The sequence below is a fragment of the Bactrocera neohumeralis genome, chromosome 3 (assembly GCF_024586455.1).
Source record: "Bactrocera neohumeralis isolate Rockhampton chromosome 3, APGP_CSIRO_Bneo_wtdbg2-racon-allhic-juicebox.fasta_v2, whole genome shotgun sequence".
NCBI lineage: Eukaryota > Metazoa > Arthropoda > Insecta > Diptera > Tephritidae > Bactrocera > Bactrocera neohumeralis.
Window position 1 is genome coordinate 8525021 of NC_065920.1, and position 17025 is coordinate 8542045.

Sequence of the window (17025 nt, forward strand, 5' to 3'; positions counted from 1 at the left end):
TTGGTGGAGCCAGTCTTATGCTCCACTCATCCACTGATCGTTGCAATCGCCGCACTATCCGCACACAGCTAAGAAGATCTCGTGCGACTTTGCGCGCTTGAACAGAGCCGGCAGATAGCGCACGAAGCGCTCGTTAAAGGGCAGTACTAACTCACCAGCAGTCCGCGCCGTCAGTTATTGCTTGACAGGCACCGCAAAAGCACACCTATTTAATATATATTGTATAAAGTAGTTCGCGTATATTAATCACATACTAAGATGGCTGTGTCGACGTTAACGGAAACATATTTTGTTAGTGCCAAATTATTTAAACTGAAATTTGTTTTTGTACTCCTCGCAACTACTTTAACTTGCTGTGATGCAAAGCAAGCAGGAGAAAGTACCGCAAATACACGCGTTAAGCGCATAGTGGGCGGACGCCTTTCGAAGGCGCCACCTCCTGACGATCCGGTCGTTTTCACACGCGCCTTTAATCGTGATGCGCGCGTCGAGGGTTTTCGCAATCCAGCAACTGGCATTTACTCCTTTCTCGGTCTGTATTATGCCGAACCACCTGTTGGTCGCTTACGTTTTGCGCGCCCGGTTTACAAGCGCATGGCTGGTGATATTAACGCCACACAATTTGGACCGCCCTGCATTCAACCCTATCCATATAATAATCGTCACGTAGTCGGTAGTGAGAACTGTTTACTGCTGAATGTTTATACGCCTCATATGCCTGATGAAACTACTGGACTGCCGGTCTATGTCTGGATACATCCGGGTGGTTTTCGGTTTGGTTCTGCCGCGCAATATGATGCTACGCCAATGGCAAGACAAGGTGTTATAGTCGTAACACTACAATATCGGCTTGGTTCCTTGGGTATTATGGGTGATGGCACCAAAGAGTTCGATGGCAATTTGGCAATCTTCGATATGGCTACCGCATTGCGTTGGGTTAACGATTATATTCAACACTTCGGCGGTGATCCACGTCAAGTTAAGGCTATTGGTCACGGTTCGGGCGCAGCGTGTGCAATGTTTTTGTCGATGTCTCGCACGGCACGCAGTGCCACTGATATTTCAGGTGTGGTCGCGATGTCGGGTACAGCGTTGTCCCAATATGCAACAGATAAGGAACCGCTGCAGAGTGTGGAGGAAGTGGCGAAAATTAATGGCTGTCCCACAAAAAACGAGCTGACGATCGTGGAGTGCATGAGAGAGGTAGATATCAGGTCATATAAATTAGCTATTCTTCTATACGAAATTACATGACCCTTCAAGCATAAAGAGTACTCCAATCATTGGAACTTTCTCTCAAGCAATACAATTTTTAGAAATCGGCCGAGGATATCATACAAAATGACTCGAAAGTCCAAACGGAGCGTCTTGCAGGTCGTGCCATTGTCAAAGGACTATCGGGCAGTGTTGGTTTCACGCCACACATCGAAGGTAAAAACGATGGACGTGGCTTACCCAGCTTGATTGTGGACGAACCGGAGCAACAGCTACGCAGTGGCAGTTTCACTCCTGTACCGTTATTAACAGGCGTCACAAAACATGAAACCGCAAACGCTGTGGGAATTGGTACACTTAATCGGATCTTTGGTTCCGCACAACAATTTCTCAATTCACTTAGCGGTACTTTGAAAGACCTTTCTGGATTTTTGCGCATTGATAAAGTCACTGGAGAGATACTACAACCTATACTACCCGGTCTAACGGAGGCATTGACGCCCACACTCAACGATATTCTAAAAGTGCCTGAGACATTGAGTCTGGATGAAGTGTTGGCGAAGGTATTTTCTTAATATTTCCCTTGACTTGTAGTTTAAATACATTACATAACGCTGTAGGTCATTGACACCAGCACCGACATAATTTTCAATCTGCCGGCTGTTTTAACTTTACAAGTTTGGTCTGAGTTGGCGCCTTCCTTTATGTATAGCTTCGAATATAATGGCACTCGCTCGAAGGGTGTACATTTTTTGCGTGGACTGCCGATCGTTTCCGAGTATGCTGATAACAGCAACACAGAGTTGGTGGCGCATGGCGACGAACTTGGCTATATGTTCGATGCGAATGATCTCTTCGGTAATCCCATACCGGAAGCACAGCTTATCGATCAGGAGGACTTGAAAGTGCGTCAAAACTTAATCGGTATGCTGGTGACGTTCGCTAAGTCATTTGGTAAGGATAGTACGAAAGAGCCTGCCGGTGATTCGATCTTTAAAAGCGTAGTTGGCAAAGAGGTGCCTTTCATAAAAGTAGATACGGACATAAGTACCGGTAGTGATTTCCGTTTTTGTGAGCTCTCTATGCTCGGCGCTTCACTAACGCCGATAACTTCAACCACTTGCCAGGGTTTGGGCAATTTACGTAGTTTGTTGTCACCCTTGCAGATTGGCAACTGGCTTGACGCTGGTAGCTCTGCTATAGGTGGGAATCGGAGAACTAGCGCTCCGCCGAATATTGGCGTTCCACTGATTGATGCTAATGGGCTTTTCGGTTGAAATACGTAACAGTTGGAAAATGATTATATATTGATTTGTCTATTAGAGATTTATGAAAATTATAAGTTACTTTCTCTTCCGATTTTTTTAACAAATAAATGGTTTTTAGTCGATATTAGTTTCATTTACCAAATAGTCTCTATATTTACGAATCGTTGAAAACCCAGTCAGCCTGATGTTGAACTCACTTGCATATTGTTCTTATAGGTTCGCTGCAGACTTCATTCTTAAGTTTTTTCAGATTTCGGATATTATTGTTAAGATTAATTCTTTTGGTTTAATGTTCTTAGTTTAAAGATGGCATGGTAATTAGATCTTCGAAAAGTCCTACACTTTGTAGTCTGTTCTATTAGTCGCTTAATTAAAACCATCTGTCAGAATCTTTACTCATTTATAAGATTATCTCGCAAAGCTTTCGGTAATATCGTGTTCTGCGCCTTTAAAAATCTCTTTTTATCTTGAGAAGTAAGCATCTAAATAGGTATTTAACCTCTAGAAATTACTTAGAGGTATATGGGTCCATGAGAGAAGGGTCTTTACACTAGACATGTCAGCAATAACCTATTGAAGGGTTACCTTTAACTCAGTTAAGGATATTTTGTAAAGATTACTCAGTATTTTATGTTCTTTAAAACTTAGGCTGTTTAGGAAAGCTGGAAATCTCAGCGGAAGGTTTTGTTTAACGTGATTAAAAAGTCACAATAAATATATATTTAGAACGAATTGGTAAAACGCTGTTATTATTATAATATACTTTAAGTAACAAAAGTTGGAAAAATCAGCAAAAGCTTAAATGATGTATTGGATTTATTTCATAATCTGAATCGAAGCACATCACTGTAACTTTGACCTCAATTAGCATCATTTATGCTACTAATAAAATCAATAGATAAACAACAACAAAGCTTTCGCGAAAGCAATAACAACAAAGATCACTTTTCATAATGTAAACAATAAAAGGTGACAGCTGGGTTAAAACAATGGGAAGACGAAACATTTACCAACAAAGAGATTTTAACAAATTTGCTCGGTTACTTTGCCCAAACAATTTTCGGCTTAAAGTTCAAACAAAGGAAAAAATAATATTTTACACTTGAAAATACAAATAACTGCGCTGCTGCGACACTGAACTTTTGTTTTCTTAGCTGGCGGCGTAATCTCCTAGCAAACAGCGCAAACCCCTCGCCGAAGTCAACGAATGGTTGCCAATCACAGTACACATCTATGAACCGAGATTGTTTCTGCTGTTGCTGTGAAGTGCGGTGTGGTGAGTCTGTGCGGCGACGCCTGCCGCCAGCGTTGCCACCACAATGGTGATGCCGATGTGGCTGAAGCCAAATGCTCTGGAAGCCACTTTAAGCTTGCCAAATCCATAATGCAAACAAAACTGAGGAGAATAGAAATGTTTGCGCGTCGGTAGCGAGCAAATGGTGGGTGGTGGGGACGCGCATGGAAAACTGTAGCGAAAAATTGTTGATGACATCGTTGCCTAGACACAATGAATCGAATACCAGTGGGTGGAGTGCAATATTGATTGGCAGGTGTGTGTTGGGAGAGGCGGTTTATTCGCGCTAGCAACGTGCCGCCGCGTAGTTATTGTTGCCTTTTGTAGCAATAATTTGATAAATTAAAAGTAAGGTGGGAGTTACATCGAATGAAATCGGATATTATAGGGATGAATGTGCTTTTTGTGTGTCAAAATTTCTCAATCGTTGGTCAACGAATGAGCGTACTGCCTGAAGCTCTTTTTTGCTCTCGAGGTTTGCCTTACTATTGCGGGATTTACTGACCTCGTTAAATACTTCCTGTCAAAGAAAGCTTTCCATAGGATCGCTGGCCTTTAGAAAGATATTCTTTTGAATTAGTCTCCCCCAATTTGTTCGAAATAATTTTCAGAAATAAATAGTCCTTAGTCGCACAAAAACCTCTAAATCTTCTAAATCTTTCTAAAACGTTTTTTCATAGTCGTTACAAATGAAAGGTATTTGTAGAAAAACTGGGACAATGTGCCTTCTTATTTCCTGTAGTAGAACTGTGGTGGTTTCCGATTCGAGCTAATAAATTTCGGAGTGAAAAGAAAGAAAGAGTACACTTTTGAAGCTGATGCACGTATTGATGGGCCATAGATGATTATCCAAGTTGTCTTATTTTTTGAAGGAGTTGTTGTTGGTCATTACCGAAATTCTCTATTGATAAAACCAATATAACGACTGCAGAAAGATAAAGCTAAAATCTGTCCTCGCAGACTTTTTTCCGTCGCCTGGATCCTGGTTATAATATTTCCAGAAAAAAATTAAAATCCTCTCGAATAACACGTTGACTGCGGGTACAAAAAATATGAAAGAATAATTGCAAAAAATAAATATCACCAAAGCATTCGCTCACCGGTAATCGTAATCGATATTCAATGGAAAGCCAGTCAAGTGCAGTAAACTTTTCGTTGGTGGGCGTTTAAGGCGCTTTGCTGTAACCGCCCCTTTGCTGCAGATTCGGCTTGCTGCCAACATTTCGTCTTATTCAACATTTTCATGCTCATCAGCGATGATATTCTGATTTGTTGAATTAAATTACTGTAAAATAAACAAATAATTGTAGAAGAGCAGCACACTCTCTGGTCTCGGATCTCTGTAGCAAACGTAAAAGGAGACTGATGGAATTAATGGGTAGCAGCAGGAAATTGAAATGAAAACGAAATCCAAAATTAAGATGAAGAAATCAAAGATGCCATAAGTAAGCAGATTACGAGTTCACTGATAGCTTAGAAAGCAGCAAATGAGTAGGCGAATAATAACAACAAAGTGAAATTGCCAGATTGAATGGCAAATAAATGAGTACCTCTAAGTTTGAAGAATAACATTTTGGACGGATGGCTGGAAAGAGAAATTACTGGATTTCTTCCAAATAATTTATTGAATTTAAATGTCGGCATATTATAGTTCGGTCCTCTACCAGGTTTTCAATGGTTCTCCCAAGCTCTAACTAGTTCTCAGGTGTTCTCCTCAGTTCTCAGCGATCATTCCGTGGTTCTCCCAATTCTCAGTGGCTCCCAGTGGCTCTCTCAATTCCACGCCTGTTCACCAGGGTTTTCAGTAGTCAAACGGAATTTCTTTAATTCTCACTGTATGTCAGCAGCTATATTTGTTTCCTAGTTTTTCTCAGTAGTTTTCTGGATATCCTAGGAATATATGATGGTTCTCAGTGATTCTTTTAATTTTTTGTTGGTTTTCACTCGATCTCCTCAGTTCTCATCGGTTTTCAATGGCTCTACCTGGCTCTTAATAGATCACCCGGGTTCACAGTGGTCTCCGCAATTCTCAGTAGCTATCCTTGGCTTTCAGAAGTTCTCTGGTGATCAGCCGGGTTCATAGTGGTTCTCCTGGACTTTCACCAATTCATTCTCAATTATTCCCCTTTGTTTTCAGTCCCTCTTCTTGGTCCTCAATGGATCTTCTTAATTCTCACCGGTTCTCACTGGCTCTGCTTTGTTTCCTTGGGTTCTCGTTGCTTAGCACTTGTTCTTTCTAGTTCTCCTTGATTTTCACTGGATTACCCGGGTTTCTAGTGATTCTTTCGGTTTCTCCCTGGTTCCTGTGGGTTCTTAGTAGTTAGCACAATTTCTAGTTCGTTCTCGTTCTTCCTGGTTCTCAGTGGTCTTTCCTGGTTCTCCCAATTCTCAGTGGCTCTCCTCTGTTCTTAGCGGCTTTTCCTGCTTCTCAATAAATCTGAAGGGGTTTCGCTGGATCTCTTCAATTCTCACCGGTTCACAGTAGTTTTCTCTTTTTTTTCAGGATATCTCGGGTTTTCTGTGATTTTCTCCAACTGTTAGTGATTCTCACTTGATCTCCCGGGTTGGATCTACTTGTTTCAAAGTGCTCTTCCTGGCTCTTAGTGGTTTTCACGACTGCTACACGGTTTCTTTGGTTTTTAGTGGTTGTGCCTTGTTATTAAATTATGAAAAATTAAACTTCTGTTTAAAATTTTATATCTTTTAAAGGACACGAGATAATCCGCGATGTCGTTTGTCTAAAAAAATTACCATCATCTGGGAAGGCAGTATCAGAACAATAAGACAAATTATTCAACAAAAGTATAACAGAAATTAAATATTGTAGCACAAAAGCTTTCAAATGTACGCAGCAATATTGAAATACCGTTAAAATAAAACCTGCAAATCATTAATTTAAAGACGGCTTACGGCTGACTGACTGCCGTCCAGGAAGTACACGCTCTCAAATTGCCACAATGCGCACGGGAACTTTGCGAAAACTTTTGGAATTCAATAAATTCTGTGGCAGTAAAACCATAATCGTTAATCATTTCAAGGATAATTAATTGTAAACTTTACATAATGAGCCGAATGAGCATCATTAATAATAGCAGATGGTCGCGAGGTGGACAAAATGATTAACATCATTAGCCAACTGAGAGTGCGGGAAAAAGTGAACGGAAATTCGAATGAATGAAGCACGAAGAGCGTGCGGTGAGGTGGGGAGTAAAAGGCGGTGGTTAGCGACTGCTTGTGGGTGTGTGTCTGCTTGTGTAGTGACAAGACAAAAATTTAAATGAGACAGTTCAAAGTAAGCCCCGCCAAATTGCAAATCAAAATTATTAATGAGCAGAAAATACAGAAATATTCGCAGAAATTTTATTAAATTTTGTTGTGAGCGTTTAAAGTGTGGTGAAATGGAGCATAGTAATACCTCGTTAGAAATGCAGTCAGACGCAAATTGTCAAAGTTGTTTGGAAGATAGTGAGGTGGAAACTCAGTTAGCAGACTAATAAGTTCAGATCCATCTTTCGAGACATAGTATTATCTTCAAGTCCCTACACATTTCTCTCTAGCTTTTCCTTTGGTAAAACCTTTAAGAGCCAATAAAATTTTTATTTATGGTTTGAATTTTCCTACTGGGCTATCTTTAACTGCGAAGTCGTTAGTAATTAAATTTCAAATATGCTGGCGTAATTTTGTCCAAATAAGTTAGATTTGTTTTAATATAAGTATGCAATTTTAGTTAGTATTCATATATATAAATATATTCATATATATTCATGCCACGGCTAGCTTTGTATTGGAATTTATTTGAAATTTATGGCATGCTCATATGTTCAGGGGTAATTCCAGTAATGCCAAGTGCAAAATTCGGTTTATACTACTGATTGAGGTAGAGAAGCAAGAATCTCAGAGCTTCCATTTTCAAATAAGGTTAATCGGAAAAGTTTATTACGATTTGAGGATTTTCGATTTGTATGCGATTTGATGGTACTACAAAAAATAGTAAGACTTTGTTCACAATTTTAAAATTCTTAATTAGTTCTTCAAAATCTCTGTCCGCCAAAAAGTAAACCCCTTGGTCCTAATACACCAAACCTTTTTCCAATTCTCGAAATAATTGTTAAAGTCAGTTTCTGGAATAGTCTTCTATAAGTGTAGCGATTCATATTTAATCTCTTCAATTGACTCAAAACGGTTTCACCAGAGCGGTCGTTGGAGTTTGCTGAATTGTCCGAAGTCACACGGTGCTAAATCAGGCGAAAACGGTGGTTGCGGCACGATTTGGTTGAAAGTTTGGCAAAAAACTCACGAAGTATCAATACAGTTCACGACGGTGCATTATCGGGGTGCGGTGTCGGCCTATAATTTCGGCCTCTTTTTACGAATAGTTTCGCGCAAATGACGCATAACACTCAAAATGTATTACTTGTTGATAGTGTGGCCGGTGGGAAGGAATTCAGTGTGCACGACAGCTCGATTTTCGAAGAAAACTGTCAACATAACCTTGTTTTTGAACCTGCTTTGACGTGGATTTTTCGGATTCGGCGCACATTTGCAACGATATTCGACCGATTAATTGTCTGTTTGTGGGTCTTAAGCGTAGATCCAAGACTCATCGCCAGTATAAATACATTCATGAATCCTGGTAGTCGGAAATCATTGTTTCCCACACGTTAACGCAAGGCTGATTTTCGAAAAAAATTTAATGATTTTGGAACCAATCGTGCTTTCACTTTTCTTAGTAAAATTAATAATCCAAAATGGTCTTCATTGATCCCTCCGATATTCCAAAGATGCCAGTAAGACCTTTGCTTGTAAATCGTCTACATATTCTCAAGCACCGATCTCTTTATTTTATTGGGTTAACTTACTGGGTTTTTGTGTGAAATTTAAATTAAAAAGTCTTACTATTTTTTGCTCAACTTAATTAATTTTCATTCCACTGGTTAATTCTCTAAAACTAAAATTAGGTTACGTTAGGCTTTAAATCTGTGATGGATACCATAATTGAATAACCAAAAAAAGTTTTTAGTGATGGTAAAATTCCCTGTTCAACAGATTCAGATGGTTTCCAAGTTTGGGTCTAATATTGGAAAAATCATAAGCTTATTAGCTACTGGAAAGGATCTTTCTTTCTGTTTATAATTCAATATTTTAGTGTGTTTTTTGTTGTTTCTTAAATCATTATAAACCTTGTTTCGTAATTAACTAATTAACGCAGTAAGTCGATTAAGCCCTAACCGTGGGTATAGCTGTATGTATGCGAACTAGTTTTTGTCCTGCATTTTAGAGATATCGATCTGGAATTTTGCACACATACGTTTTTCCTCGATAAGCTGCTCATTTGTCAGAACCGCCAATATCGGACAACTAGATCAGATAGCTATCATTCAAACTGACCGATCAATATCAAGCCCTTGCACGGAAATCGTTTTTATTTGACTAGATATCGTCACGAAACTTTATATGAATTATTTGTTCAAGACAATGATACAAAGTCTGAACATATTATTCAGATCGAAGAACTATAACATATAGCTGCCATACAAATGGAGCGCTGAAAATCAAGTCCTTGTATGGAAATCTTTTTAATTTGGCAAGATATCCTTATCAAATTGGGTGTAGAATATTTTTGAAAGCAATGCTTTAATCTCCAAAAAAAAATTCCACATCGAACCACTAAAGCATATAGTTGCCATACAAGCTGAACAATCGGAATCAAGTACTTGTATGGAAAACTTTTTCGTTTGATGCGATATCTTCATGAAATTCGGTATGGGTTATTCTCTAAGGCAGTAATGCAACATCCGAAGAAATTGGTGAGATCGGATGACTATATCATATAGCTGTTATATGAACTGAACAATCCAAATGAAGTTCTTGTATAGAAAAGTCTTTATTTGTGAAGCGTATTTTAGCTTTGGTGCAACCGAAGTTAACGTTATTCTTGTTTTTTATTTAATTTAGTTTTTTTCTAAAATAATAACACAATTTATTTCGAAAAAGTTGCTATTATTTTCATGGATTTAAGCTTTTTGACAACAAACTTTTAGGTAAGTACATATATGAATTGTTCTACAAATCAATTTGATTCATATGGCAAGTTCAATTGCTATGAAATGTGCCACGCTCTTATCTAGACACATATTCATACACACACACCCACACATACAAACGTAGCTAGGTGCCTACAGCATGCGTGTGAAAATTTCCACACAACAACTTTACGATTGGATTTTATTAACTGGCAAAAATTGCTGCAAAGCTGCACCAACCCAAACACACACTCGCACCCAAACTCATACGCGCCACATGCTAACATTGCATTCCACGTCAGCACGCCGGTGCGCTCTGCGCCGCACTGCACCGGCAATCGCATGTTCGACCACTTGTTTGGGCGAACAAGCCCCAATGGTACTCGAGCTTCAGTGATTTCCAATTAAATTGAAATCAATTCAATATTGCACAGTTCAGTGCATTTAAAGTGAATCCGAGCGGTTTGGAACTAGAGAGACAGGGGCCAGCTAGACGAGCAGGCGACCAGCCGACCAGCCAGTGAACCAACAACAACAATACATATACACGCGCACGTATGTAGATGCAGGTGGCAAGTCTTACTTGTGGTGGCAACAACAACACACCACTTGCGCACCTTGCACCTAGCACACGAGCGCTCAACGGCCCGTCACACCGCATTTGTTCCAGACGAGCGCCTTGCAATCTGACAGGCGCACCACTCGCCCATTAACTTGTGAATGTTCGCACTAACTGCCCATTAACTTGGGCCAATGGAAATTTGAAGGGACAGCGACAATTGCTGCCATTGCGGCAACATTTCTCAACACCACCAACACACACACACATATGTACATGCAGAGAGACAGTTTATGAAAAGTATTAATAGTGCACTTACGTCACGTATAGTTAGACACACGCACACATCTACTTCAAACGGGCCTCGAATGGTTTAAACATCATAAATAATTTGATTAGCACTAATTGCATGAGTGTGTGTAGGTGAGTGTTGCATAGTGCATACACGCACACCTGTCAACGCCTTCATGGCACGCAAACAAACACACCCATACATATATATATATATATATATATCACTAACACCTTGCTGACGGTTTGAGTTCGTCCCCAGTTACCTTCTTTGCTTGATTGACAGCTCGCAGGCTACTCGCACTAATTCAGCGCTGGTTGAGTGAGCAATTTAATAGTTGTTTACCACGATGGCTCTCAAAATTTGTCAAAAATAGTTTCTATTGGATTTGTTATTGATTCAATTAATGCCTTCAACTGACTTCTAATTGTATAAGGTTAAATGGTTCGAGGAAGGGAGGATATCGAGATATTTTACAAACAGAATAATGTAAAGAACTAACCTCGAAGTTGTGAAACCTAAATACGAAGAGCTGATGTTACTTTGTCTAGGCAAAGCGTCAAACTTATGAAAAAAAACCTCACCTTTCTAGGTTGAGTAAATAATGCGAGAAATCTGTTCTGGGGTTAAAGCGATATATTCTTCTTTTTCATGGTTTGGCACCAGTTTAAGATTCCAAGTGTAGCCAGTTCCTTCGCCACCTGTTTTTCCAGCGGAATGCATGTTTTTCTCTTCCTTTGCATCCCCTGGCGGGTACTGCGTCTAATACTCTCAGAGCGGGAGTGTGCTCTTCCATTCGGACAACAGGACCTATCCAGCGTAGCGCTGTCTCTTAATTCGCTGAACTATGGCAATATCATCGTATATCTCGTACATCTCTGCCTTCCATCGATTACGGTGTTTGCCGTTGCCAATAAGCAAAGGTCCATAAATCTTTTTTCTTTTGAAAACTCGTAACGTCGATTCATTAGATGTTGTCATCGTCCATGCCTTTTTACTGTTGTGAACATTAATCTGTCCAAATTTGGGAAGATATCTTTTCAAATAAAAAAGTTTCCAAAACAATAGTTTGTTTCAGATCCTCTAGTTTGTATGGAAGCTATATGCTGTAATAGTTCAATCCGAACGATTCCTTCGGTGATTGTACCATTGTTTTGGGAAGCAACCCATACCAAATTTCATGAATACATACAAGTATATCTCCTCAAATAAAAAGGTTTCACATACAAGCAATTGATTCCGATCGTTCAGTTTGTTTGGGCACTGTATGCTACAGTGGTACTATATAGGCGGTTCCGACAAATGAACAGCTCCTTAGAAAGAAAAGGATGTGTGCAAATTTGTAGATCGTTATCTCGAAAACTAAGGGACTAGTTCGCGTATATACAGACGGATTGACATATGGACATGGGTAAATCGACTCAGCTCGTCATGCTGATCATTTATACACATATTTAATAGTGTCTCCGACGCTTACTACTGGCTGTTATGAACTACATAAAGCTATACCAAATTCAGAGCTCCAAGCTCACTTGTTTATTCTTCGTTGTTTACTTAGATCAATTTTAGATGAGAGTGTAGTTAGAGCCATCTTAAATTCGTTTTACTCCATCCTTTCTCAATAGTTTTTTCATCAAATATTGTTTTTTGAGTTCAATAGTCATATATTTTTAAAAACTATTATAAATTTTCCCAGCCTGCTGAGATGCTATACGTTTTACTACAATATTTTCCATCAACAATTAAAGTTTAATAACCAATGCCTTTCATTGTGCTTTAAATCTATACACAGGGTTTTTGAAAGCACAACCTCCTTCACCAAAAGCACATCCGTTTTCTCAGCCATTTAGCTGCGTAAGCATGGCAATTTGACGGAAAAATCTCACGGGACTTTGCCCGCCGTGAACGAGCGCATATGCAGCCACTTAACCCCAACCAAAAATTATACGACGAAGTCAAATTAACATTTAGCTAAATTTCCGAACAGTCAAACTTCTTTATAAGTATTGCAAAAGCTTTAGAGCTTTTTACATGCATAAATTTTTAAATACTTTTTTCACCCCAAACCATTGATTCTTCCTTACTTACTACCCTACTAGAGAACAATATTTATGGAAGTATATGCCTTTGAATAGGCACTCACCCTTGTCAACTGTTGTTCGTACTTACAACCCGTAAAAACGCTACTTTCATTGTAAATACTACTTACTACCTGCTTTTCGTCTTATCTTTTGGTAACTTCATTGCAAACTTGTGCCAACCCCACGTCTTATGGGAGGTCACTGAAAGCACTTTTTAATTTACTTTTCTACAATCTTGGGCATTATCTGTGACGTTTGTTTCGACTTACACTCGTACTCTAGATGTGGTGTGAGTATGTCGCCATTGAATGAGGTGTTTTCGAGATTCAGAATCGCGTAAAAGAGATCTGATAAGAAACAATAAGATAGTACTTAAGTAAGTAAGTATGTAAATAAGTAGTAGGTATGTAAATATTATAAGTATTTAAGAACGTGCACCCAGCCATTCAAGATAAATCTGTGTATCGCAAATTGTAGCCACAATGGAATTCAAAATTCTTAGTGTAGTACCTTTCAGTGTTATTCTTCACAGAGTGGGTATCATTAAGCAACTTCGAACTTATGCTTTCCGACTTGGTCTCAGAGAGTTAGTAAATCTTATTCAGTTCATCACTACAAATTCTAGGTTTTCTGAAACTTAGAGGTTCACAGCTTCACAAATTTTCAAAGGTTTAATGAGCGACTTATTCTTATCAGATAATAACTTGATATTGGATTCAAGTGCCAAATCTATGGTTTCCAACTGTTCTAGAGGTCTACAAAAAATAAATATTTTATATTTGCATTGAAATTTGGGATGACCGATGTTCACAAAATTTTTTTGAAGCGAGTTTCTTCACCCATTGGACGAAGCTGACCGGTTCTGACGGATTGTCTTCTTAAGACGGTATGAGAGTAGCTTGTAAAAGATGATTCCTTGAAAATCCTACCAAAAACGTTGCAAAAGCTGCCTGATCATCAATCCTGGCTTGGCTGCCAGCTCATCGCGATTCAACCAATACCGTTTTCGCTAGATCTTGTCTAATGTGAACCAATTTTCATGAACATTAACCAACTGCTTCCGATATGGAAACCTTTGTTACGATTCGGTAGCGATTCGTAGATAGAAATTCGGTCTCTGAGGTATTTTTTTGTTCGTGTGGCCCCGATTGATCTATTTTGTTTTCATATCCGACCTTATTCCAATGGTTCCAAGCCGTTATTCGCTTTTAGGAAATCAAAACAGTACTTCCATGCCGAACGGACAAGACGATTGCCATGCCGATATTTTTAACAATTGACCGACCAAAGCACGAGGCATTGGCATCAAAATTGCAAATAATTGCCTCGTAAAGTCTCAGGACTATAGAAATTTTCAGCTGCCTGAATATCCTACTTTTTCTTTGTCCTATTTTGTTTGAAGCCAGAGGAAGACGACGATATGGGTTTCGGTCTCTTTGACTAAACGGCTGAACTCTTTGTCCTACTTTGTTTGGAGCCAGAGGAAGACGACGATATGGGTTTCGGTCTCTTCGACTAAAGGGCTGAACTTTTTGTCCTACTTTGTTCGGAGCCAGAGTAAAACGACGATATGGGTTTCGGTCTCTTCGACTAAACAGCTCAATTCTAATGTTAAGGTATATACGTGTTCAAACAATACCGAGTTCAGTAATCACAAAACTGTCGAAAAAGTAATTTTTTGCACGAAATAGTACATATTCCTCTATTCTATTTCTCCAGTGGAAAAATGTAATTCTTTGTACTAGACGTAACATATTGGTGACTATGGTTATATCACTAAAAATTTTGAGATTTGAAAGTTCTAATATAAACATTTACTTGTGTATTGAGGGTCACCCTAATGTGTATTAAAATATTTTGCTTTAGGTTTACTTGCATTTCAGACATTATGAACAAACGTCAAAGTTCAAGGATCATGACAATTGATGCACTGACCACTGACATTTCCAAATAACTTAATATTGTAATAATTTCAATATTCTAATATTCAAATATTTTATTTTATTCACTCTTACCTGCTGCTGCAATGTTGAGGTCAACAAATAAAGCCACAATTCCATTACATGAATAATAAATTTTTGTTACAACAAGTTTTGTGATAAACCCACCAGTGTGTGTGTGTGTGTGTGCAAACCAAACCGATTTTCGAAATGAAGTTTAATGGTTCGAAAGTAAATTAATAGTGCAATAAGACAATGATGGATTCGATGCAAGTGGAAAGCCGCAAAAACCAACTAAATTTCTCTTTGTGTATGTGTGTGTGTGTAAAATGTGCGATGACAGCTGCTGGCATATTAAGGATAAGACAGCGTTTTTGAAATGTGTGTAATTAAATGATTTATTCCGAATTACAGTGATATTCGATATATACTTAATAGGGTGTCTGGTGCGCTGTCATAATGTAATTGTTGTAGGCATTTTAACAAATCATTAAGCCACAAAGACAACAAGTTTATTTTGCACATTTGACTTATCTTGCAACTTGCAGCACAAAATGTCAGCAATGCATAAGTACGCTAAGTGTGTGTGGTGTGTGATTTTGACTTGCTGCTAGAAAACTGCTTTTGCGGATTGTTAAATTCCGGAAATTCGGTTAAAATGATGTGTTAAGTTTAGACACAAATCAGCAGACTTAGAGTGATTCTGCTTCAAGGATTTGTTGTTGTAACCAAAAATGTGTTGAACGCTGGCAAGTTGTTGGGCTTAACCCTTGGTTTGGTCGTGTGCTGTAAGAGCTTTTGTCATTTGTACAGAGGAGCTTTTCTAGTGAACTTTGAGTTAAAGCTTTTGTCAGTTGTACAGAGGACCTTTTCGAGCGAAAAACCTGGTTTCAGGCCTCAACGGCGTTCCAAGCAGACAAAATTAGTTTTGAAGTAGTCTTGAAATCGAATATCTTCCATCAGTATAAATAACGACTTAGAACGGAAAGGTCTTATATCAAAAGCTGTCAAACAGAGAGTGTTTCTAGCATACACTAGTTGATTGCTTTGGATTGTGATATATTTTTACCAAAATGTTAATTTGTTCTACATGAGAACTAATCTTTGGATGATACTTAATATGAAGGGTTAAACATTATCTTAAACTAAAGTTAAAGTTCTGGTTAAATGTTTTTTTATTTAATTATAAATCTTTTTACTGATTTTGATGAACGGTAAATGTACAAAATACTTCTCATTCCGCGTATTCGATACGACTAGATTGCCTTGATTTCTCACAGACAAAGATCTTCAGGTCTACTTAAGACGGATATATGTGGTATTGCCTCGAACTGATTCTACTTCTTCAATTGACTTCAGATGCCCTGATTTTATAGAAAGTTTTTCTTCCAGAAGAAGTAAGATTTCAGAAATTCATATTTCCAATAAATTCCCTCCCTTATTTCTAATTTTCGACCACTTTTTGCAGCAATTGAGCAAAAAATTGTCAGTCGTCGGCATCAACATCTTCAGATTCAGGCCAGAGAAAGCCATTAATCATGGTTCTGTAGCATTCTCCTTTGACTGTTACATTACGATCGGCTTAATTTTTTCCTCTTCATCACTCCAAATGCGACTATTTAGTTCATTAACGCATCCATTCAATCAAAAGTGAGCACATTCACGTAACGTGCGACGCGATTGATGGTCGTTAGACTTCAGTTCTTATACCACATGGATATTGTAAGTGTAAAAACCAAGATCCTTCAATAAAATCTCCCATGCAGTGGGTGAGCACAGCTACAATTATTGTGCGCGATGTCGTATGGACTCATTCGGGTCCTTTTCGATACTCTGTACCACAGAAGCAATACAATCTTCGATGAGCACTATACGGCGTCTCTGAGTCTCTAAGTTTTTTCTTTATATCACATGGCAAGCAAAATTTGGTATAAGTCAGGTAACAGCTGTCAAAAAGACCAACTTCGAAAACATTATTGCCTCATTGAAAATCATACGCCTAAATAACATCTGTTATATTACCATTTCCTAAACTTTCGGTGAAATGTGATATATTCAGACCTCTGTGTCTTTTTGGTAACTTTTGGAAACTGTATAAGATGGTCAGAGGCAACGTGGTTGCTCACAATTCATCAATCAATTCCGATATAGATAAGGATCGTCAAATTAATAGTAAGAAATATGATTTTATACTTCGTCGCATGCAGCCATTTTGTTTAAGATTTATTCGAGCACGAAGCCCTTATCGTAACAATTAAAAATTAGTTGTCAAGGTGGTGGGATCTTTCTAGAATGAGTTCCTGGACTTTTTACCTTATTGTAGCTTAGTTTTAGATTCTGACTACACAGTTTG

The 17025-nt window shown here is 38.5% G+C and overlaps 1 protein-coding gene and 1 long non-coding RNA gene across 2 annotated transcripts in view; both read left to right on the forward strand.

Annotated features, from left to right (window-relative positions):
- The window catches only part of LOC126753341 (uncharacterized), a 288292-nt gene that overhangs the window by 21894 nt on the left and 249373 nt on the right, over nucleotides 1-17025 (forward strand). The gene's annotated exons all lie outside the window — the stretch shown is intronic.
- Nucleotides 196-2574, forward strand: LOC126753327 (carboxylesterase 1D-like). Its single transcript, XM_050464682.1, has 3 exons — nucleotides 196-1203; nucleotides 1317-1778; nucleotides 1836-2574. The coding sequence occupies exons 1-3, from the start codon at nucleotides 259-261 to the stop codon at nucleotides 2490-2492; spliced, it is 2064 nt and encodes a 687-aa protein (XP_050320639.1). The 5' UTR covers nucleotides 196-258; the 3' UTR covers nucleotides 2493-2574.

Bases quoted from the DNA above. Each gene is read 5' to 3' on its own strand.
- LOC126753327 (XM_050464682.1), top strand. From the start codon at position 259: ATGGCTGTGTCGACGTTAACGGAAACATATTTTGTTAGTGCCAAATTA. The intron at 1,204-1,316 runs GTAGATATCAGG...TACAATTTTTAG, and splicing joins TCGTGGAGTGCATGAGAGAG to AAATCGGCCGAGGATATCAT. The intron at 1,779-1,835 runs GTATTTTCTTAA...ATAACGCTGTAG, and splicing joins TGGATGAAGTGTTGGCGAAG to GTCATTGACACCAGCACCGA.